At 45.6% G+C, this 24,193-nt stretch overlaps 1 protein-coding gene across 2 annotated transcripts; it reads right to left on the bottom strand.

Moving 5' to 3' along the window:
* Positions 1 to 8,434: 8,434 nt before the first annotated feature.
* On the bottom strand, positions 8,435 to 18,761 carry Herpud1 (homocysteine inducible ER protein with ubiquitin like domain 1). Of its 2 annotated transcripts, none has more exons than XM_076838354.1 (8): positions 18,528 to 18,761; positions 15,618 to 15,695; positions 15,450 to 15,524; positions 13,832 to 13,962; positions 11,710 to 11,832; positions 10,826 to 11,176; positions 9,485 to 9,587; positions 8,435 to 8,704 (listed from the first exon to the last, which is right to left on the bottom strand). In XM_076838354.1, exons 1-8 carry the CDS (start codon positions 18,672 to 18,674, stop codon positions 8,540 to 8,542), a joined length of 1,173 nt encoding a protein of 390 aa, XP_076694469.1. In that variant the 5' UTR covers positions 18,675 to 18,761; the 3' UTR covers positions 8,435 to 8,539. The 2 variants fall into 2 exon arrangements, with proteins under 2 accessions (XP_076694469.1, XP_076694470.1); XM_076838355.1 differs by having other exon boundaries at positions 15,450 to 15,521.
* Positions 18,762 to 24,193: the final 5,432 nt, after the last annotated feature.

Genomic DNA, 24,193 nt, shown 5'->3' with positions numbered 1-24,193 from the left:
CACCCGGTGCGTCCTCAGCACCGGCTCTTGTTTATTGTACAAGTGCCCGACTGGCACATGCCACCTAGACACAACCACCCGGCTACCTCTGCCCCCACACGCACACAGGCACCCCTAGCTTCCAACCCAAAGGGGCAGACATGGCCAGCCGGCCAGCGGGCAGACGTTCATGTGAGGTAAGCACCCACGCACGCAGGCGCACGCCCTCACGTGGGTACAGTGGGCATCCCAGAGTCCAGCCCCACGGCCAGGTCAGTGGTGCCACTCTCAGGTGTCACCAAGTTGGAGACAGCCACCTGCACCCCACGCCCAGGTGCTCTCCCCACTTCAGTCCCATGGCTCCACCCAGTGACGCCCTTCCCCCAGGCCTGCCTCTGCCTCCAGGTGGCCCAGCTGCTCCCTGTGGTGGGGACCCGGGTGGTGGGGGGCGGCCTTCCCTGGAGCTGCCCCGCATGTCTTTGGCCTCAGGCACAGATGGAAGAAGAGGCCCCAACTCTGAGCGGTGACACAGCCTGCCCGGAGCCACTGCACCAGGAGTGTGCCAGGCGAGGACGAGGAGCTGGATACCAGGAGCTCTGGAGCCGGGACGCCCATCCAGCCAGGTTCGGCCCGAGAAGCAGAAGCCAGGAGGCGCTGTGCAGGTGTGTATTTCTCAGAACACCATGGAAGCTGTCTGGGAAATGACAGCGGAAGGCTGTCACTCGGCAGGTGCCAAGGCTGCAGTCACAGGCTGAAGGGCTTTTCCTCGACGAAGCCTCAGCTTTATAACTGAGGACGTTGAGCTAATTGGATGAGGTGCACCAGGTAATGGAAGATTATCCTTCCGACTGACAGTTGGCTGGGTGCAGGTGTTCCTCACATCTGTGGAACCCCACCGTCACAACACCTAGGGCCAACCCACCCGACACACAAAACTACCGGCGAGGTGCTGTGGCGCTCACCTGTAACCCCAGCAGCTCAGGAGGCTGAGGCAGGAGGATTGCAAGTTCAAAGCCAGCCTCAGCAACTGAGAGAGGCACTGAGCACCTAAGTGAGACCCTGCCCCCAAATAAAATATAAGACCAACTGGGGATGTGGCTCTGTGGTTAAGCGCTTCAGGATTCAATCCCAGGTACCCAAAAAATACCTGACCATCACATCCATACATCCATACGCATCTCCTTCAACCACTTAATCTCCAGAGAAAGACAGGAACGGAGTCCTGCTCCCGCTCACGATCCGCCTGTCCTGCGCACAATGGAAAACATGCCAGCCCGCTCCCCAGAAGAGGATGCCAAGACCTTGGGTGACAGTCACTCTTCTCCCTGATATCCTTAAATACTGCAAGGTAGGGTCACCTATTGTGAATACGTCTCATGTTAGATGAGGAGGGATGAAAGAAATTAGGTGCATGTACAGATGTGTGTAAACATGTAAGTTTGTGACATTACAAAATAAGGACAGCAGGCTGGTGACAGCTGCAGGGCTCCTTTCTGAAGCTGGTCACGGGGCGTGGTTGGTATTTGGAACCTCCTTCTCCCACTGCCTATTTCCCATTCCTTTTGCCCTTCGCCCGGCATCCTGGCCAGTGGGGCTCCACCTGTTAGGGTGACCCAAACCCTCATTCCTAATGGGTCTGGGCCATGAGCAGTCCTGCCTGAACTGGGCTGGTTTCCTGCAGATGATAACAACACTGTGGCCCCACTAGGAGATCTGCTGAGGGATCGCCTGGATTCCAGACATTCTCTTCCTTATCTCCACTGGATAGCAGCCGCCCAAGGTCCTCTTGGTGATCGAGATCAGCCTAGATAGTGACTCCCTTCTCCACCTGTCAGTCAGAGGTACAAGGCGCTCCAAGCAGTCCACAGGGGTCCTCGCTCCCAGTTCCATGGAGCCGCTGTTAGGCCTTCTGGTGGAAGTGTTCCTTCCTGTCGTTGGATGAATTATGCTTCCCTATCTTGGTCCATTTTCTGTTGCTCTCACTGAACACCAGAAGCTGGGTGTTTTTATAAAGAACAGAGGTTTATTTAGTTCACGGTTCTGCAGGTTGGGGGGACCAATGTCAAGGTACCAGCATCTGGTCAAGAGGGTCTCCTTGCTGTGTCATAGAGAAAAGAGGACACCACATGACAAGGGCCCAGGAACTCTAAGTTCCCACCTCTCTTCCTCTATATAAAGCCACCAGTCCTGTGGGCACCACCCTCATGACTTCCTCTAACCCTAATGACCTCCCAAAGGCCCCACCTCCAACATATGAATTTGAGGATTTAATTTTCAACCTAGAACTTTTGGGGGATACAGTCAGACCATAGTACCCCCAAACTCATGTTCGTCCAGACCTCATCATGTGTCCTTATCTGGAACTTGAAGCCTTTGCAGATTTAGGTCCAATGATTGGGAAGCGAAGACTGCCCTTCTTAGAAGCCCTGCGAAGCCACAGAGGCACAGAAGAGGGACTGAGAACAGGGCGGGATGGAGGAATGCAGCTCAGGCTAGAGAGCACCCGGGTGCTGGCAGCCCCGAAGCTAGGAGAAGGGCACAGGGCAGATTGTCCCCCAGAGACCTGAGAAGGAAGCCACCTGCCAACACCTGGATGTCAGCCTTGGAGCCTTGGGGACGCCGAGAGGATAAACTTCTACTGTTTTATGCTGTGGGAGCTTCTTAGGGAAGCCCTGGGAATCTACCATCCTCCACATGAAGCAAGACCTCTGGGCCCGCAGGACAGGCAGCCGCAGACAGGGGAAGCCACCATTTTGCCAGAGGGCCACAGGGCTGATCCTGGCCATGGCAGAAACCGTGCCATATCCGGTTTAAAGTCTAATGTGTCCTCCACAGACTGCTGTGGGACATTGTCCCAGGCCTGCCACGTGGCTGGCACTGTCACCTAGTCTACAAAAGGTCATTCTGCTGGCGTATGAAGCCAGCTGTTCGAGGATATTGAGCCTATCAGTGCCTTTGGGCTTCTGTAGCAAATTATCACAAAGTGGGTGGCTTGACACGACACAGACCTGCTTTCCCAAGTTCTAGGAGCTGGAAGTTGAAATCGGGTGTCCTCGGGGCCGTGCCCCTTCTGAGGTCTCTGGGAGAGGGTCTTCCTTGCCTCTTCTGCTCTCTGATGACTGGCAGCAGGAGCCCAGCCTCCATCTCCATCTTCCCAGGGTTATCTTCCCCTGTACCTGTGTGCAGATGTCCCTTTCTTGGAAGCCCGTCCAGTGTGACCTCATCTCAACCTGATTATCCCTGCAAACACTTTATTTTCAACTAGGGTCCCATTCAGAGGTTCCAGGAGAGCATACATTTTGGTGGACACCATTCAGTCCAGTACAACAGGAGGATGACAAGCAGCAAATTGCACATGCACAGGCTCATTGTCACACTTCATTTGCTGTGAAGTAGGCTCCTTGATCAGGAGTACATGATGGTGGGTAAGGCACTGGCCACGTCAACCCATGGCAGGTTTAGCAGAGCCCTGCATGCGGGGAAGGCAAATCCATGTCTAGAGAAGCTTCAAACTGGCAAAAAGAAAGTGCTGACCCTTCTGCCATGGAAGAGGTCTACTGAACCTGCCACCAGCTGAGCTCCCTGGGGATGGGCTAGATGGGGGACTTAATGTCCGTCTTGGCTACCGGGAGATTGGCTGTAGCCAGGTGGGCCTTGCTGAGCAGAAGTCCATGCACCACCTCCCTCCCTGCCTCTGTGGCCACCTCGCTCATGAGCCCGTTGGGCAAGACAGGAGTGGCGAGGGAAAGAGTCCGACTGGTCTCCACAAACAGGTCATCCCATCCACCAGATTATTAAAATCCCCCTCTGCTGAGGTCACCCTTTAGTGAGAATTTACATGGGACACAATTATCTTCATGCTCTTAACCTGTTCAAAAACGTCTATATACGTCTTTCCCAGACCACTTGCCACCAATGTCTCAGTCGTGTTCCTTCCAAGTCCCTGACCAATTAGCCAAGTCACTGGCCACAGCCCATGAGTCAGTATATGCTGTGCCTCTGGCTATTTCTCCTTTCAAATAAAGTGAGTCATGCCCTGCTCAAAGTTCTGTCCACAGGGTAAACCCCCCTTCACTACTGTCCTTCAGAGATGTTCAGGGTTGGATCTTACATGTCCCCAAAGGCCATGTACCAAAGGCTTGATCTTCAGCTTATGGTGCTATTGAGATGATGGGGCTCAGTCGGAGGAGGGGTCACTGGAGGTGTGTCCTTGCAGGGCCTGTCTCATCCCCAGCCATGCTTGCTGTCTGCTTCCTGGTGGCCATGAGGTGACACTTTCCTTCACCATGATGTGTCTGCCTCACCTCAGGCCTAAAAACAAAGGACCCAGCTGACCATGAACTGAAACCTCTGACACCATGGGCCAAAATAAATCATTCCTTCTTTTAGTTGTTTTTCTCAGGTCTTTTTTCACATGTTGACATCTAACCTAGGGGAGGCCTGGAAAGGGGCTATGGTGCTACAGGTGCCCCATTTTAGGTGGTGCCCACATCTCATGCAGAACCAGGCCCAAGTCTCCTCTTTTCTGTCAACTAATCACAGAGAACTCCCAACGAGGCCATAGGTACAGTACCGACTGGGAAAGAGAAGGAAGTGTGTCGGGAGCGGGGACCACGGGCATTTGGGCCACTTCTTGTGACTTACTTGTGTCTCCAGGGCCTGATTACATATATTCATCCCACTTCTGATGACGGAGTGCCGCTGCGCATGCCAACTTCACGGTTTGATGGCTCTCACGTCACCCAAGTTCATGAGAGGCAGCTCTGATCAGGGTAACTTGGTGGCTCATGGTGAAGACTTCCTTCTCTGCTAAGGTGCAGTAAGTGACTTTTCTCAAAATGGGAGTAGTGATCAGTAGAGGAGGGTGGGGGCTTTGTTCCAAACCCACGCTGTGCTTCACTTATGGGGCCAGCCTGAGGCTCCAGAGAGCACCCCACCTGCCTCTGCTGCTGGTGGGCCACTGATGTTTCTAGGAGCTCCTAGAATTGGGGCCAATTTAAAGCCTGTGCCCAGTTATTCCCCCACATTACATTTGCTTCCTTTTTGCCAATGTGGATTCACCCTGGTAAAAAGCTGTAGGTTCCTTTGGTGGGGATGCTGAAAGACTAATAGCATAACATTTTGGCAGTATAGCAGGGTCCTTCCTCAGGGGACCAGACTCCCTCACTTGAGGGGTTCTGGGTCTAGACTGGTTTAAGCCTGGGAATTGATTGAGGGGCTGTGAGTGGTTTTATGATTCAGGTTCAACTTTGTTCACTTGATCTAGAATTTTCTACTAGATGGATGCAGTAAGAATTAGTAGACTGTCCATTTCTCCCTTTCCCAGGGACACCATACGAACCAACCACTGCCACAGGTCTCTGCAGTTGAGTTATACGGATTACTGTCTCAACTCTACTTTTAATAGGATAACCACACCTACCTGGCCTTTGGTTACCAAGGGCTGCCATCAGGTCCCTGCCCCTTTGGACCCCAAATATTCCCACTGTATTTAGATATACCAGTTCAGTGGCAGAATTCCCACTGTGATTTTTGACCAAGGTAGTTCTGGGATTTCAACTTCATTCAGCAGAGTCCAGCTTTTGGTCCTAGGATCAGCCAACCAGGCTGTTAGAGCCTTCTTAACCCCTCAGCCAAAAGCATTGAACCCAGGATCTCTACTTAGTGAGCCCTTATCAATAAATTCCACCTGAACCAATTTTATGTTCCTTCCACCATTATCCCACATTCTTATTATCTTTATTATTATTGTCCTTATTATTCTTTGCAAGGTTGGGGATTCAATTTGCTTTGTAATTCAGTCACTTCCAAGATGAGACTTTGAGCTTGGTTTTCAGAAATCCCACTGTTGCAGCTAAAGGGTTTCTTTCAGGGCAGACATAGGAGCTTTCAGATAATTTATGCAGACTCAAGCTCGTAATTTGAAGCCCTAGGATCATTCTTTTCTCATTTTAAAGACCTTAAAAGCAAGATCAAGGTTTCTTTGAGGAAGAAATTAGGCCTAGAGACTGCATCCCTAGCTCCTGTGCACCAGATTATGATTTTAGATTTGCCTACCTAGCCCCCATGATTGATCACGTAATCAATAAAAAATAAAAGTCTAGTAGTTCCACCTTATCACTAGCTTCCAGGTATCTATAGCAAATCATAGTTCAAAGATGATATATGGGAATTCTAGAAATAAAAATTACAGGGCTGAGCCTGTGGCTCAGAAGTAGGGCACTCTCCTGGCATGCATGAAGAACTGGGTTTGATCCTCAGCACCACATAAAAACAAAGGTATTGTGTCCACCTACAACTAAAAAAATACATATTCTAAAAAGTTTTTGAAAATTGCATACCCATCTGAGTAGCATGATGAAAACACATCATCCAGTGGGGTATGAATCACCCTTTTGTCAACTACTTTCCCATTAGTCACCTAGTAGCTATTTGGGTTCATATTGCTTTGGTACTACTGGGCAACTTTGTGTTTTGTTATTGGGGATTGAGCCAGGGTCTAGTACAGGCATTCTACCACTGAACTATAGCCTCAGTCCTTTTTATTTTTAGACTGTCTAAGTTGCTGAGGCTGGCCTTGAACTTCTGATCCTCCTGCCTTAAGTAGCTGGGATTACAGGCGTGTGCCACCATGCCCAGCCTACTAGGTCTTAAAACACATGTCTCATGGATTCTGAGGAACTACTGTTTTCTCTAGAACTGTGATTGATTTAGTGCCAAGAGTAGTCCTAGAGGAACAGAATCTTGAGCATTCTGAATTAGTCTGGGGTTTCAAAATTGGTTCTGTAGATGTAACAGCACTGGTGACTCTATTTCCAGGAGTTGAGGACACCAGTAGACCACAGTATGTGACCACATATTTGATGCCTCAGAACATTTTAGTCACACTAAGCTGTAGGAAGCTGGCTGGCACTGCTGATCCAGGGGCTGTGGAATGCTGAGTTCAGCCCCCAGACACCACAAGAGGCTCCCACAGAAACAGGGGATGAGCTCCAGTTCCCTGAGGGCCTCAGGCCATTTGCCAAATGGTGATTGCTTTGCCTCTGAAAATCAACAGGCTTTTCCACCCAAGACTTCACCAATTCTCAACAAGTGCCTTTTCAACCAACAAAACAGGACACCCAAGCATGTCCCAATCAGGTGTTGGCAAGATGGGCAAGTCCCACAGCTGCCCTTCGCGCTTGCTGTGACTTGCTGTGAGTTCTGAAAGCAGAGTTTTCAGGAAGCAAACGCTTCCCTCATCTCACACCACTCCCTCACCTATAAACCTCCTTAAATAAAAACTCCAGTCTCGAGCCTTTTGCTTCCTTCAAGCAAATATCATCTTGTGTAAGTTCTCAATATCACCACCACATTCTCATAGCTCCTATTCCCAGGGCACCCTGCGATTTTAAACTTTTCGCCACTTAACTCTACATAATTTAGTTGGCACTTGCAAGCACAACCATACATACAACATCTTTGTGTCCGCTAGCATCTTGCTATGGGTTGTTTAGGGGGTGTCTATTTGATGCATATGATATTCCCAGTAAAGATTCAGTGATCATGACCATACCAAAGGCCGACCGACTTTGCCCAAAAGAACATGACTGGGGCTTAGCATTCTACCTGAAACATGACCCCTGTGGGAATACTTAGAACTGTGCTTTTGAGATTAATTAGTCACAAATTAATAAAGGATTAAAATCATAAAAGTAAGGTCAGCTTACAAAAGCTGCCATTTGAGGTGAAACTACGACTACAGAATTGCCACAGTGGAAGACACTGACTTTAAATTATGGGAATTTAACCTTGGTGGGTTCCTACATAAGCCAGTAATGTTCAAATTGGGAAATGGAGGCAGATACTGGTATAGTCTTAGTAAATTTTTTTCAGGCTACTTAAAAATCAGCACTTCAACTGTTGGCCATCCAACCACAATGGACACAGGGTAAGCTGTGAGGATAACAGGAGTCTCCGCCACCGCCATTCATAGCAAAACTTTATTGAACAGAAAGCCCAGCAAAGGTTCCCACCTCTGCAAAGTTCCCCGTGGTTTAAAGTAAAGCACTGCATTTTAAAAAGCAATTATACATACATCTTTCCTAGAAAAGTCCTGCTAACATGTCTAGCAATTTCATTGATTATATAAAGTAGTACACTTAGTGTAATTTAAACATTCCAACAGGAATCAAATCGTACCAGCAGAACCATTTCTGCATCTATGAATTCTATGTACAAACACACATGCAGACACACAATCTGGGAAAGTTCCTCAGGCATAAACATGCGACACCTAATGCCTTCTACTTACAATGCCTATTAAACTACATACAGAATATATTAAAGCTCTTCAGAATAAAGACATGAGAAGCCCTGGGCATTTTTTTTGTTCATCGAATTGTATCATGGCTTCATGTCTTACTTTCTGCTTTTGCTTTTGCTTCAGCGCAAAAGCCTATCATTGTCCTTGTGGGTTTTTAATGACTGTGTCATGTCGTGTCCAGGTGAGGACGTCCAGCTGGATCAGCTGATCCAGTCCAGGCCTGTCAATGCCTCTGGCTGCGGAGCACAAGCCCCATCAGTTTGCTATGGCTGGAGGGCCTTCTGGAAGAAGAGAGGCAAAGAAAGTCTTGAAGACAAGCCAGGCCGTGCTCATGAATGAAGGGCTGGTCTGCTGAGCATCGAGCACATCCCGGTCTGGAGGGAGGCGGCTGGGGTCTTCTGTTTCAGGATCTGCGCCTTCCTACAGGTCATGAAGCACAAGAAGAAAAACACTGGGGTCAAGATAAACACCAGTAAGTTAGGAGACAGCAGAGCAACATGGAGGCTAGAAAGGGCCAGACCCCCAGAATGACATCCTCAGCTGCCCGGGGCTCTTCCGGGCTTCCATGACACAACTGTGATGACCTTTCATGGTTTTGAATATTCCTGGCAGCATGTGTCACAGCAAATGAAGCAACCTGATCTTCAACTATTATTAAAGTAGCAATTAAACACTTCATTAAATATCGATATTCTACTTTGGGCAATGCTCCAAGTTTAGAAACCAACAATGGAAACTCAGAGTTCTGAAAGCAGAGTTTTCTTACTAAAGTATACCCTGTAGGGTCATGCATTAATCCACCTTTAAAAAATTCTATTTTCAGAAAGTCTACTCTATGAGATGTGCTTATGCTCATCATCCATTAACAATGTCCATCCTACAATAGCTATAGACCACTGAATTTCAAAATGTGGGTCTAGAAAAACACTGCTTACATTAAAAAAAAAAAAAAAAAAAGCCACTTTCCACATAAGAAAAATGTCAAATGGATTTTAAGGCATATTCAACAAAACCCAGCTACTATTCTAAGAATAAATTTGATTTAAAAAAACAAAAACAAAAACAAAAAAACCCAACAACATGAAACACTTAGGCTAATAAAATGGTGAACCACACACAAAGCTGGAAACCTCCAGGCCGAGGACTGGAGGGCCTGGTGCAGTGCGCACAGCTGGCTGGGCTCCCGCAGAGGCTCTGTACCTGTAAGTTATTGTTGGGGTCCTGATTCACAGCTTCCTGAGGACCGTCATTCGGGAAGTTCTGAACCGGCCTCTGTCTAAATGGAAACCATCCAACATGATGCCTTCAAAGGAAGCACATAAAAATATCTACCTTAGCTAACATCACAGTGAGACCTACTCAATAATCTAAGTCTCTGCTCCTCTAATCATGATAGCACCCCAATTTGAAGGTCATGGCAAGAAAATCTGCAAAGCCACTGGCCCCGAGGTTTCACATGGGTCAGGTCCTTGAAATAGGGGCTGTTTTATTCATCAGAAACAAAACAGCAGCTGGCACACAGTGTGCACTTAATAGATGCTTGTTTATAAACTAAACCTTCCATTTAAAACCTGAACAGATGATATACTCACACACAGAGCTGTAAATATTAGAGCATAATAATTACCTACATTGGTCACTTTAATATATAATTTTAGGGACTATAATTTTAGGTCACTTTAGTATATGATTTCTCAAAGTTTTATTTGGAAAATCTAATTAAATCCAAGTCTTGAAACACACATGACAAAATATTAACAATGTGGATATTATAAGTGTCTATTACATTATTCTAATGTTTCCTTTTTTAATTTTTAAAAACTCAAATAAAAATCCATTTTAATTATAAAGCAAAAACTTCTTTCAATTTCAATCACAAACACCTCTCTCTCACTGTAGGTGCTAATGACATACAGGGTTGCATGTGCCATGGGAACTGTCCCAGGCCTTGCAGGAAATTTACAGCAGCCCTTGCTCTACCTACTAGATGCCAGCAGGATCACCCCTTATAGTTATGACAATCAAAAATGTCTCCAGACATTACTATGTCCCCTGGGAATGGGGGAGGAACAAAATTATCCCCAATGGAAACTGCATTGTGTAGACCACAGCTAAGCCAAATATCAGGCCTGTGAAGGTCCCTGACCCTTCAGGGCTGTGCTAACAGGGCTGCAACCGTAATCCTAGAAGGCAGATGTAGCTTGATAAATACAAAGAACTGTATGTCCTTATTCAAAATAAATACAATTTTCTTTTCCATACCATAGTATGGTTATGTTTTTGTGGTCTGTGATCTGGAAGGTAATTTATTAAAAGAATATTCTTCTTGTATTAACACATAATTAATGTGTTCTGAGCAATAGCCAACCAAGATGTGAACTCCCTAAATTCAAAGTGCCACAGTGGCCTACTGTTTAAATACACCTCCTCCAATAACAACTGAAACTGCTTGAAAGAGAAAATATGGACTTGATGAGTCAGTCACAACAGAGTGTAATTTGCAGCACAGAAAAAAAGAGAAGACAGGAATCATGTGCTTACAGGTACATGACAACGGTGGCCCCCATGACCATGAGGAATCTGCTCAGAGAGGAGTAGAAGTAGAGGATACTGAGAAAAACAGAAAATGTGGCTGCTGAATAGGTCCAATCCAACCAATCTCGATTTATCTCATCATCTTCTTCCACAATAGGGCCACCTTGTGCATTCATCCGCAAATTTTGATTGGCTCCAGGATTAACAACCACTTGAGGAGCTGCATTCTGATTGGCTGGCTGGTTTTCCGCTGGAAACTGGTTGTGAATAGGGGCTGGAGCAGGTGCAGCAACCACAGGTATCTCTTGTGCACTTGGGGATGGGACAAAAGCTCCCGAGGCAGCAGTGGCAGCTAAACTAAAATAAAAATAATAGAGGCAGAGACTGCTGAGACTAAAGTCCTTTGAAGACTGTGGCGCTCATAAACTTATTTAGGGATCTTTGTTAAGAACTGTAAGTAGGCACATACACACTTGGTTTCTCTACAACTTAGTGAAGAACTTCTTTACTAACAGTCGTATCTATAAATGCCTTTCCTAAGAAAAGCCACATGGTAAATTTCATCTGGAATTAAATATCAAGACCACTAAAATATGGTGCATTAGCAAATTAAAATTTTCAAAAAAATTTAAAGATACTGCTAATTTAAAAGGAGGTAACATTCTAAATAAAGGCATTAAACTCTCAGACACAAGCACCCCTGAACCAACACACAAATCAGGCAGCAGCTACTGCTCATACTCTACTCCACCCTCAGAACCACAAAGAGCACGACCCTGCAGGACTGAGGAAGATACACTCATCCTCCATTATAAACTTTACAGCACAGATGGGTTTCCCTCAGCTCCCAGGGGACCAAGGTCACACTGAGCAAGGCAGGAAGGACTCACTATTGCATGTAGTACTGTCGTGCATAGATCTGCTGGAACCAGGAGAGCTGCAGCCACCCGTAGGTTGTGTAGCCAGAGAAACCAGGCCCCAGGCCTTGGAATGCCTGCTGGACAGCTTCAGACCTAAATATAGATGAAAACAAACACTCATTTTGAGTTGGTTGCAATAAAGAAAAATAAATTACAATCAGGAATTCAAAGAGACAGAAGAATGGGCCTTAAGTGGTCACACTGGAGATGACTATATGCATGGTGCACCTGTGTAACACAAGCACACAGAATACTGAGTGAAAGCCTTCCTATCATGGTCCACATCCCGTGGGAAAACAAGAATTCTTGTTTTGTGCATAGACATACAAACAAGCTAAACCTTTTTAGGTTAAGTAGATCTCCCCCCAACCCTGCCCCATTTTGACTGAGTCTCACAGCAGACCTACATTCACTGATCACCTTTTAGAGAGCAGCTCAAAAGCCACAGTTCCCCCAATCATTCCTGGGGGTGAAAAATCTCTCCCTTCCTCCCGATGCCACTTCTTCCCACTCCTATCTCTGAATCTATCCTGGAGCAGTTATATGTGCAGGTGGCACTGTTTACTGCACAGTAGTGAACATTTGGTGTCCTGTGTGGGTTGATGGATCCCCAACGGCCTATGGAGAGGGACCGCACTCCCATCTTAGAGGGGAGCCCTAGTACAGCTCAGGAAAGATGAGGAATTTGTACAAGATCTTGAGCTAGGTAAGAAGCAGGGCTGAACTTGAAAAATTCTGTTTGACCCAAATTTCTTCAACCATGCAACAGCTTTTTCAGCAGGGGTTGGGGGAGTCACCTTGGGCTTTGTGCTTGTACAGTGAACTCTTTTGGCAGCAATTCACAAAATTGAAATTAGAATAAATTGTGGGAAAATGACCAGTTATGTTTCATTCCTGCAGGTCAGCTGATGTCATCAAGCAAAATTTTAATGTACTAGCTGTTCAACAAATATTTGCTAAATGAAATCAACACATTTAAACATGGTGAAATTCAAGTAGTCAGATACAAGCCAATTCTCAAGTTGTACAACCAGAATAAAGGAAAAAGTTTTAAGGTTGTTTTTTTAATCCAATAATGTGTCCAATTATCCAATGTATATGCGGACAGTCTTTTAAACAAATTCCAGATCCAGAGTATTTCTAATAGTATTCCAATACAAGTCTTGGTATAATACTGTTTTTGATCACTTAAAAAGTTACAGTGCATGGAAAAAAGATGATAAAATCTTATGTTTGTTCAATCTGATAATGATGCCATTGCTATGCAAGATAACTACAAAGTTTTTACAGTTATATTCTGAAGTGTGGGACAGAGAAAATGGCAAAACTCTGATCATTATTGGGACTGGATGGTGGGGGTAAGGATATAATTGTTTCTATTTTTGCATTTGAAACTTCCATTAAGGAAAAAAGTACTCTTCCTCAAACACCTGGCTTTTTCAAGAATTAAATATAAAAACTACTAGGAAAAGAAGCACACGGTTAGAGTTACAAAATTCCACTTGTAGTTAGCAGACTATTTTTTCTGAAAATGACTTTTATAATAAGGTTTTCCAAGAGTTATACAATCCAAACATTCGGGCATGTAATCACTTCTGGCTTTGCTCTAAAGAAAAGCTCTAACTGCCCTAAAGAAATGGCCTTTTTCCCTGGCACCTCCAACATAGCTCTTGGCAAAGCACTTCTTAGTCTCTTCACTTTTTGTCTCTGTTATGAAAGAAAAAAAGCACAAACCCACTCAGCAAAGCAGTGCACAATGCTTAGAAAAACTGTTTCTTCTGCAACAGCTCTAATTTCCCACCACGAGGGCAACCAAGTGGTCCCAATAATGGGAAGCACACTCAGTGGGAAGCTAAATGCCTGCACACTCAGTACATGAATCTCCTACTTTTTTATATGTCCCTATAAGGCTGCATATTAAGAAAAACCAAATACAGCAAGAGATCTTTAAAGTGACAACCTTTATAAAGCAAAATTTTATACACATCTTAAAAGTTCTCTTGACTACACATATGTAATCACATTCTTAAATTGATGCAAACGAGGGACATACATTTATGTTGTGCAAACCTGGCTCTTTATTAACACTTACCTTGAGATATTCTCCCACCCAGAGGGAGAAAGGTTCCGAAGAACTTCCCTTTGCCTTAAGCCATCACTTGAGGAATCCCCAAGATGCTGTCCCTGATTAGAAGCATTGGGCTGCTCTGAGGATCCAGCAACCTAAGTGCAAGATGAACACAAGAACAAAGAACCTGATGCAACTCTGTGAAATCCAGCTGAAAGAATTATTTTGTTGTGAATGGCACATGTCCCATTCTCCACCTCTGAACTTGACCAAATTAAATAAAAGCCAATGATATGTGAAAAATATTCTGAAACTTGTTCAACACAATTTTTAGAGGTGAAGCAGACTAAAATTAAGGACCCCTCTGAAATTGAGGACAACTTCCTCATACTCAGAATAAAGGCTAAAGGGCTGCCCACCCTGGGCTGAGGGATACCAAGGAAACCGAGAATGGACACTGGACATTGCTCCCTCACCCCACACAGGTCTAGCACAGGAAGGCTTACGAAATTTACACATGTATAACACATGGCTTTTGTTTATACATGTCGTTAACAGCTTCTGTGGAACCTAAAGAGAAGAAATCTAGCTGCTTCTCCACAGTTCGATCAAAAGCATAAAATCCATTTTTCCTTTTTCATCTTTGTCCTATTTCTTATGTGGGCAAGTGGGCAGGCAGGCAGCTGAATCCAGTCACCAAGGATCCAGGTAGGATCCCTGAGTTAGGCAGCTGGTAACACAGATAGTAGGCCTGGGATGTGGCTCAGTGGTAGGGCACTTGCCTAGCATGCACAAGGCCCCAGTATCTACAGATTGGTAGGAAGATACTGGAGAAAAAATACAGACTTTTTTCCTTTGAGTAAATATGCATCAGTTTCACTAAAATCTTCCAATGAAGATTCAGTTCAATGAATGAAGCTGGTCAGAAAGCTTTCTGACAATGTTGTACATCTTATGGTGCTAAACTTAACTAATTCTAGAAATTAAATTTGACCAACAAAACTTATAAATACAAGCAACCTAAAGGAAAGAAATTTCCTGTTATATTCAGCTCTTTTAGGAAGTCCAGTTGTAATACACATTTAGAACGCATCACCATTCTAAATATGTAGAAGATTTATACTACATTTTCAAATAAATGTTGGGAAATGAAAAATAAATGCTTTCGACTGTCAACCAACTCTTTAGAGATCATCACTGTGGCCTTTTCCCATCCAAATAAATAATCGTGATAAAATTTCCAAAGGAAATATATTCTCTTTTTTCCTCTTTATTAATGATTCCTTAGAAGAAACTTGCTATGAGCTAGATGTGAAAAACAAAAAACATTTTCAAGAGTCTTGCTAGTTTCAGGCTTCTGGGTACACAGCAGCTGTAGACAGATGACATCCCAGCAGTGTAACAACACGTAAGTTCACATTTCCACAAGCACTCAAGGCACACTGTACTACTACTAGAGCAAACTCTCACTTGTGTTGATAATAACACAGTTCCTAATTCCTGGTATGTCCAGGGAAGAAGCAAAATACAACTTGGTAAAAAGGCTATAAAAGCTCTCTTTAAAAGAATTTTACCCAACTTTCTTTAACCCTTTCTTGAGAAACTGAAGGACACAAATTGTTATCATCAGGAAGAAGCATACCTTTGTGCTGGTTTCTGGTGTTTTTGAGGGACTCTTCACATTGCATACCAGATGCAGAACATGCCGTTTTTCCTGCTAAAAGCAATAAAGAGGTACCTCAGGATCTGAATTCAACTTGTTAAGTGCTTAAAAACATTGCAAAGTTAATGTGTAAGTGACACAAAATACCTTTGGAAGCAAGTCCCTGAGATACTGATGATCCAACAACAGCTTCCCAGAATAAATTAACCTCTGGTCCTCTGGACGCTGATGGTGGAAAGAGAGTAACATAGGTCAGCACTGAGGGTCCACAAGTTCCGGAACACAGGAGGAACTATTTCATACAAATAATCAGAATATGTGTTTTTTCCCAATATCACAAGAAAACACTTTTTGAACAACCTCATATACAAAATTTTTATCTAGAAAGTGCTTAACTTTAAACTGATAGTAGAACATGCAAATAAATTTAGGATGGCAAATTATCTCTAATCCATAAAAACTATGGCAACATACTTAACCTTTTAATTCCCGGGGAAACTGCTCTCTGCCACTAAAAACACAAAGTGCTTTGGGAGCTCCTACAGCTACTAACTTTAAAACCTTGTTTAGCCTCAGAGAAAACTCAAGACTCCCAAGGTCAGCCTTCATCAAAACTACCTGAGCACTGCCTCAAAATAACACGAAGCAATTCTAAACCTAAGCCCCACAAAGGGTTTCTTGACTTACAAATGCAGTTAGAGAAATGATGTGTGGGTCACCTGACTCTGTTAGGGACTGGGTAGAGTGCGGGGCAAGGGGGTTGCCTAATGCTTTCAAGGCCCAGTTAGAGAAAGAGTGGAATGGAATGAGTGGGAAGGGAGGAAGAGGAAAAAATACCTCACGACCCTGCCAGAGCTGTTATTCCTATTTTAGGAAAGTCTGAGAAATTGACTCATCTAAGGGCACCTGTTGCAAGATTCTAACTCCTACTCCCCTACACACTAGTGACTTTACAATTATAGGGGCTCCACACACTTTTACACAAATCTCACTTTTAAAGTATATTTTTTTTAAAAAAAAATTTTAGTTGTAGATGGACATAATACCTTTATTTATTTATTTTTATGTGGGCTGAGGATCAAACCCAGTGCCTCACACATGCTAAGTAAGCACTCCCCCACTGAGCCACAACCCCAGCCCTTAAAATCTATTTTTAACTCATTTTAAACTTAACTTTAAAGTAATAGCCTCAAGTAATGTATATCAAAGTCATTACATCGGAGGTCACCAAATTGTCAGCCTGCTCTTGCCAGAATAACCAATTATGTAAAACATGGAATAAAGCTATTCTGGCCAAGAAACCCAAGACATTAAACTTAGCTGTTTAAAACAAAACAGAAAATTTGCATCTACTTATCAACATATATTAGGACTTCTGACACTTTACCTAAAACAAAAAAATGCTGTGTTCATTATTGGTCTCACTGACTTAACAGGTGAGTGCTATTCACATGAAGTGCAAAATACTTTTGTAAACGTGGGGCCAACAACCAGAAAAGGTTTGAAAACCACAGCTGCCTGTGGATTTGAAGTGTTTCCTCTCTTTTAAAGACCTGAACTGGCATTATGTCCTTACCCAGAGGGTTGATTTGGGGGGGAAAAAAAAGTCTTAAGCAAACAACTATTATAAAGGATACGCTATTTTATACTAGAGAAAATAAATGATGAGTACACTTCCACCATAACAATTTTAAATACAGATTTGCATATCTGAGAGACCTTTCATTTACCATCTTGGACTCAACAAATAGGAGTGATGTTGAGGCGACCAAGGAAAACACTTCTCAAAATGGGGCCTTTTACAAATGATGCAACTACACTACACCTGCTGTGCCTATTTGTGTACCCAACAGCCGTTCTCCCAGCAACAAGGCCACCTAGTTTCTGGAAAACACCTATGGTGAAACCAGAGTGCCAAGGTGAATCCTAAAGGACACCAGAATGGAAGCCTACTGAATAAATAAGGAAACTTCAAAGTAACAACTCAGAAGGAATACTCATGTCTACAATTCTTGACAATAAGAAGCAAACCAAACTGACACATGCACTACTGCAGGTTGGCAGTCTTCAGATGACAGTTTCCCCACCTTTTGCCACACAGATGCCCTTTCCTGTTTAACCAAGAATTACACTCTTGGGCTGCAAAGAACACTGCTGACACTTACATAATATCAGAGTACAAAGTAAATACAGGAAGGTCCAGAGCACAGCCTCATCACGTGGTGAGGAGGGAGGGAGGGAGGGCGGTGCTAAGGGTGCTGTTGACAACTGTGTCCACCAAAACAAAGCAAGGAAGTCTCTCTAATTGAAGGACCAAAGTCTTAAAAGTAGACTCAAGGCAACTCCGTTTCCCTCCTAATTTACTCTTAGCTAGAAAGTGCCAGGGCCCCTCCCTGGGACTAAGCAACGACTCCACTCCACTCGGGAGTTCAGCGTCAGGGAGGAAACAGCTAGGGGAAGGTGGCTAGGGAGGGGAGAGCCACGTCTTGCTTCTGGGCGTGGGACCTTAAGTACACAGTGACTGGCGCTCTCCCTGACTGTCCAGTTGCGGGCAGGGGTTGGGCATCTATTCTCCCCTCTTCCCACTGAGAACACTCGTTTTCAGCATTTTGTTTTCTTACGTTTATCCACTAGTTTCCAGCCTAATTAGGAACACCTACTCGTCGCCGGTTGTTTTGGGGAAACTGAGGCTTGGAGGGTGAAATGATTCACTCAAGGTCACACTGCTGCTTCCCTGTTTTGGTTAAAGCCGGAAACCATGCGTGGAGAATGAGGAAGGGGTCTGGGAGGTGGGGCAGGACAGGGACAGCCTTGGAGGCTTGGTGACCTGGAGAGGCGAAGTGACAGGAGTAGGCAACCCGTCAGGAAATCGGGCTGTTGGCGGCCAGGAACGAGGAGATGACAGCCACTGGGTAAGAAGTGGGGGCGCCTAGGGCGGCAGGGCAGGAAGAGAGGTGACCACAGCCCTGCGGTGGGTGACCAGGCGAGTACCCGCCGGCAAAGGGACAGGCTACGGAAGTGGAAGGTAGACGTGGCATCCCCAGGGGCTGCTCTCACCGGGCGCTCGGGATAGACACGGCTCAGGTGGGCCTTGAGGTGGCCCACGCTCCAGCTGCGGTCGCCGCTCAACTCCAAGTCGCGGTGGCGCTGGTTGGGGCTCTTCACCAGGAGCGTGACCGGCTCGGGCTCCGGCTCGGGCTCCATGTCGGCGGCGCTGTAGACTCGGCTGCGGTCCGAGATGCCAAGCAGGCGGCGTCGCCACCGCCTAAGACTCCGCAACGACGGTTCGCTTCTCCAGGGCTCGCGCCCCAGCCTCGGGCACCTTTTATAGGCGCCCCGCGCCCAGGCTCTGCGGACGGACCTCTCTGTGGCTGCTGTCCATTGGCTGAGGCAGAGGTTACCGCCCAACGTGGCCCAATCAGCGTCCGAATCCGGGCGGTCGAGGGGCGGGCGGAGCACGTAGGCGCCGGGTGATGCAACCCGCGGCCGTTGCGTCATCCCGAGTCGCGGCTGCGGCCCGGGAGGCGGGGTTCGGTGGCCATGTTTGGGTGCGCGGCAGCGCGAGCGGGGACTCGGCCCGGACGAAACGGGACTTCCCAGCTGGGGTGCGTAAGGCCCCCGAGCCGGGGTCACCCAGGCCGGCCCCAGGTTAGCAGCCTCTGCAAATTGTTTCCTCACAAAGCTGCTCCCCCGCCCTACTGACCCCAGCGCCGGGCCCGCTTCCTCCCCGCCGCACCCCGCGGCCCCACCGCGGCTCCACCCGGGAAACCTCCCCGCTCCGAGCGGCTCGGCTCGAAGAACCGCCGGGCTGAGTGGGCCCCGTGCGAGCCCGTCCGGAGGGCGCCGAGGCTCCTTAGCCTTAGAAGGGCCTGGAAGGAGCAGACCCCGGAGTTCCCGGGCTGAGGGGCGGGAGGCACCTTCGGCCAGTTTCCCCTTGTCCCGGCTGAGACTTGCACGCTGCACCCTCAGGTGTGGACGAGCCGGCCACGGCCAGGTCACACGTACTCGCTAGGGGCGGCCCTTTATAGGCATCAGCCAGTGCTTTGAGTTGGGGCAGAGACCAGGAGGGCAGCATCTGGATTGCCAAACTGTGGCCACCAAGGCCCACAGAGGCATTTCCTCCCTCCTTCTGTAGGAAGGAGACTTGAAAAACAAAAGTGACATTGCCCTGGTCCCATCCTCGTCCTATGATCTTGGCACATGCTATGCCAATGCTGTTTTTCCAGGGGTGTCAGGAGCTTGTCCAAGGCAAGACCCTGCTCTGGTTGGGGGCCGAGGTTAGTCTGCTATGACTGCCTTCATGAAGTAGCACAAATCTGGTGGCTTAAGCAACAGAAATAGATTGTCTCACAGTTCTGGAAGCTGCAAGTCTGAGATGGAGGTCTTGGCAGGGTTGATTCCTTTAGAGAGCTGTGGGGAGAATCTGTTCCCAGCCACCTCCTATCTTCTGGTGGTTGGCTGGCAATCCTTGGAGCTCCTTGGCTCCTAGTGGCAGTTTGTGTGTGTGTCTTCACATCATGTTCCCACTACCCATATCTGTCTCTGTGTCCAAAGTGTCTCCTTTTATAAGGACTCCAGTCATATGGGATAGGGCCCAACCTAATGCCCTCATCTCCACTACAAAGACTGTTTCCAGATACCATCACATTCGTAGGTACTGGAGCTTAGTACTAAACTTAGTACAAAACTTTTATTTGGAAGACTCGACTCATAACTTTTGAGAGTTTGCTGGCAATTTGCCAGCAATACATTACAGAAAATGAGGTGGTTTCTTTCTCAGCTATCTTTATATTAAGAAAGGAAGCTGAGGAATTTGGAGATAAATTATCTCTTTACTCAACCTTATCTAATTGCCTTTTGTCTATTGCAGGCAGTTCTGTCCCCTTTCATTAAGGCTGGCTTCAAGGGCAAGGGACCCATGCAGTTGGTCCAATAGGCCCTGAGCTTGGTTTGATGCCCTGCTATTCTCATCTTAAAATTCTTGATACTTTTTTTTTTTTTAAACAGAAGCTCTACGTTTTCATTTTGCACTGAGTTCTGAAAATGGTGTAGCTTTCATACTTCAGGACAGGGGAAAATGACTGATTATGATCTGGCAGTCTTGCTACTGGTTAGAAGCTAGCCAGTGAGGCAAGACAAACAGAGGCTTTTGGGGAGGCAGCTAGGCAGGAGATAAGGGCTTCTTTGCCAAAGCAAGACTGCCAACAGCATGCTTTCCTTTGTCCTGTTGTGACAAGCCTCAGGGGCAGTTCATCTATTTCTGCTCAGTAGTAGAAATGTCAGGGAGTGAGCTGCTGTGGTTTTTTTCCTAGGGAAAAGGCTATCCAGTTTGTTTCCTTCTTGATTTATCTCCCCAAAGGATAGCTCCTTTTAGAGGACTTTGGTGACTCTTCTTATAGCACGTTTGAAAAAATGTTAGATTCAAATCAAAGAATGTGCCAGGAGATACACACAGCATGACCCTGTTCTCAGTGACCCTACAAATATAATGGGGGCAATAACAAAAATACAGAAATAAAAAGACACTCCAAATCTCATACATTTCTAAGGGACTTATGATCACACTGAACCAAGAAGAAGAGGTGAAGAAGTTAGAAAACTCCATGAAAGAGATGAAATTTGAGCCAGGTGTGTTGGTGCACACTTGTAATCCCAGCCATTTGAAGACTTGAGACAGGAGGATCACAAGTTCAAGACCAACCTGGGCAACTTAGCCAGATCCTGCCTCAAACAAAAAAAGAAAGAAAAAAAAAAAAAACTTAAAGGGGCTAGATCAGTGATAGAGCATTCTTAGGTTCAGCCCCGAGAAACACACACATACACAAACATAATACCCAACACACAAACCCAGTCATTGCACTAATAGGAATTGACTTAAGAGAAAGAAAAAACATATAAATACAAAGACTTCCCCTAGAATGTTCACTGCAGCTTGTTTCATAACAGTACCCAACACTGGGGACAGTCCAAGTGTCTATCAACAGGAAACTAAATAAATTGTAATGTTTCCTTACAATGGGAAACACTCAGATACATGTAACAATGTGAATGAACCTGAAAACCATGTTGAACAAAAGAACCAGACAAAATGAGCACAGTCAGCCCTTTGTACACACAGCTTTCAATATACACGGATTCCACCAGATTCAGATGGAAAATATTCAAAAAATGTTGCACCTGTACTGAACAGCTATAACCATTTTTCTTGTCGATACAATATAATGTCTATTTACGTAGCATTACATTGTATAAGGTATTATAAGTAATCCAGAGGCTATTTAAGTATATAGAAGTATATGTATAGATTCTATGCAAATACTGTGTCATTTTATAGAAGACCTTGAGCATCAGAAGATTTTGGTGTGGGGGGAGGTTCTAGACAAATTCCCTGTGGATACCAAGAGACAACTATATGTATTATATCATTCCATTCATATGACATTCTAGAGCAAGCAAAACTATTTTCAGGTGACAGAAGACAGCAGTTGACTGGGGCTGGGAATGGGATGCAGGGGTGGACTTGGCTGGGGCATGGGGTGCAGTGCTGAAGCTGGCTTATCCTGTTTCATCACTGACTCATTGTGAGCCTCTCTGCCCAACTCTGCTTTTAGGGACATCACCCTGACAGTTCTAGATGACCGTGATAGGAATATCTACACCAGGGAGATAACAGACGCTATCAGTCCGAGCATTTCCCCAGGGAGCCAGTGTTAAATTTTTACCAACATGACACTAGGCATGAAGGAAATTTCTGGAGGTGAGGAAATGTTCTGTCTTGGTTATAGCTGGGGTAACTCAGGCATCGGCACTTGTCAAAATTGATCCAATTGTACATTTAGGATTTTTGCACTTTACTCCATTTATATGATGCTTCAATTTAAAAATGTAATACAGGAAAACAAGAAAAAAGAAAGAAAGAAAGAAGGACAGATGGTGTACACCATTTCAAGCTTACCAAACAAGTTCTGATTGACCCAGCTGGGTTCTAGTTCAAGGGCTGGGTTTGGGAACCACTGGTCAAGTGTGACAGGGACAGAGTTTATTTTTAGATAGTAGCAGTAATGTTAATGTCAGTGGATCCAAGTCATTACAGAGGGGGAGAGACTTGGGCCCTGGAGGCCTGATGGGTTCATCCAAGAGGAAATGTGGATCAGCACTGGGATGGACTCAAAAAGGAAAAGTCGTATAAATGAGGATAAATGACCTCCCAGGAATAAAGCAGAGGGAGGGGGCCTGGCTTGTAAATGGAAATCAAGGCTAGAGGGATGCAGAGCTCTCCCCGAAACACACACAGCTTTAAGGACCTCTATGGCTTCATTCACTCAACCCCCGCAGCCGCTTCATGGAGGGCTATCGTGTCTCCACCCTGCATCTGGGCAAGCTGAGGCACCAAGTATTTAAGTAACTCCCACAGGAGCTAGTAACTTTTTTGAAATTGTTATCAACTAGTACTGAGGTGTAATTTACATAATCTTGAGGGTAGGGTTTAAAAGTTCTGGCAGGTGTGTTCACCCGTGTGACCCAGGCCTCTGTCATGATATGGAACGGTCCCATCCCCCTAAAACTTCTCGAGTGCCCCTTCGCGGTCACCTCCCTGGCCTCTGCCACTCTGGCCTCACTGATCTGCTTCCTGTCATTTCAGCCCATCATGTATAAATGAAATCACAAAGTACAGATTCTTTTGTGGCTCTCCAAGATAGACATCCAAGCAGATCAAGAAAACAAAGGCTGTGAGCAGCAGGAAATCTGAATCTTACACGGGATTTCTGAAAATGTGGAAATGAAAGTACTGGCTGGGAAAATTCTGCTAACTTGCTGGTTTCGTCCTGTAGCAGTGCTCTCCGTGCTACAGCCTGATTCACGCCCACATTCTAAGAAGGGAAGAGGGATGAAGGAGCCAAAGGCCTGTCTTACTTTAGTCAGGCCTTGAGGATCTGGAAGGAGCCTTTGCAAAATCAGAGGCGGTTAAGGATCTTTGACCATGCCCATTTTTATTTAAAACAAACTGATGTCTTAGGCCCTTGAACTTCTGCATCTTGTTTTTGGAACTCTTGTTTTTATCTGGTTTCTAGAGATCCCCTAAATAATTTAAATGCCAAACCATAAACTTTGCCTTTTATGGTCAATTCTGAAGTCCTAGTGTGGTCATGCACAGAGGCCATCTTCTTTAGCCCAGGAAGTGGATCTCCTGCCCTGTACCCAGGAAATCCATCCCACAGCCACTCTCCGGCCCACACTGAGCCAGAGCAGCTTTCTTTCCTTACCAGAAGCAGCCCTGGAGGCAAATGCTCCCTCTCAGTCGTGGGCAGTGGTAGGGAAATGTTTTAGAATATGAAAGGGGGAGTCTGGGACTGAGGTTCTGTGACACCTTTATGTGACACTTCCCTGTTATTCCATGGTTTCTTAACAGTGCTGTTTACGTAGATTTTTTTTCAATCAAAGGAAATTAAAACTGAATTGATTTTTTAAACCTCAGCATGTATCTCAAATAGGAGACCCCAAGGTATGTGACTGGTCAAGATTGACAATCAGGGCTAAGCCACAGCAGCAGAACACAGGGACTGATAGTTAATTTTAAAGTGCACTTTTAAACTTGGTCTTTGGGCTAGGGATATAGCTCAGTTGGTAGAGTGTTTGCTTTGCATACACAAGACCCTGGGTTCTAATCCCCAGCACCACAAAAAAAAAAAAAAAAAAAGAAAGGAAACTTAAACTTAGTCCTC

Source organism: Callospermophilus lateralis, chromosome 18, assembly GCF_048772815.1.
Source record: "Callospermophilus lateralis isolate mCalLat2 chromosome 18, mCalLat2.hap1, whole genome shotgun sequence".
NCBI lineage: Eukaryota > Metazoa > Chordata > Mammalia > Rodentia > Sciuridae > Callospermophilus > Callospermophilus lateralis.
This window is presented reverse-complemented; position numbering and strand designations above follow the sequence as displayed.

What these genes read in the sequence shown, in the direction of transcription:
- Herpud1 (XM_076838354.1), bottom strand. Translation starts at nt 18,674, where the DNA reads ATGGAGCCCGAGCCGGAGCCCGAGCCGGTCACGCTCCTGGTGAAGAGC. An exon ending in TCAGGGACTTGCTTCCAAAG is followed by an intron (nt 15,525 to 15,617) that starts GTATTTTGTGTC and finishes TATTGCTTTTAG; the next exon opens with CAGGAAAAACGGCATGTTCT. An exon ending in GGGTGGGAGAATATCTCAAG is followed by an intron (nt 11,833 to 13,831) that starts GTAAGTGTTAAT and finishes ATCTATATTTAG; the next exon opens with GTCTGAAGCTGTCCAGCAGG.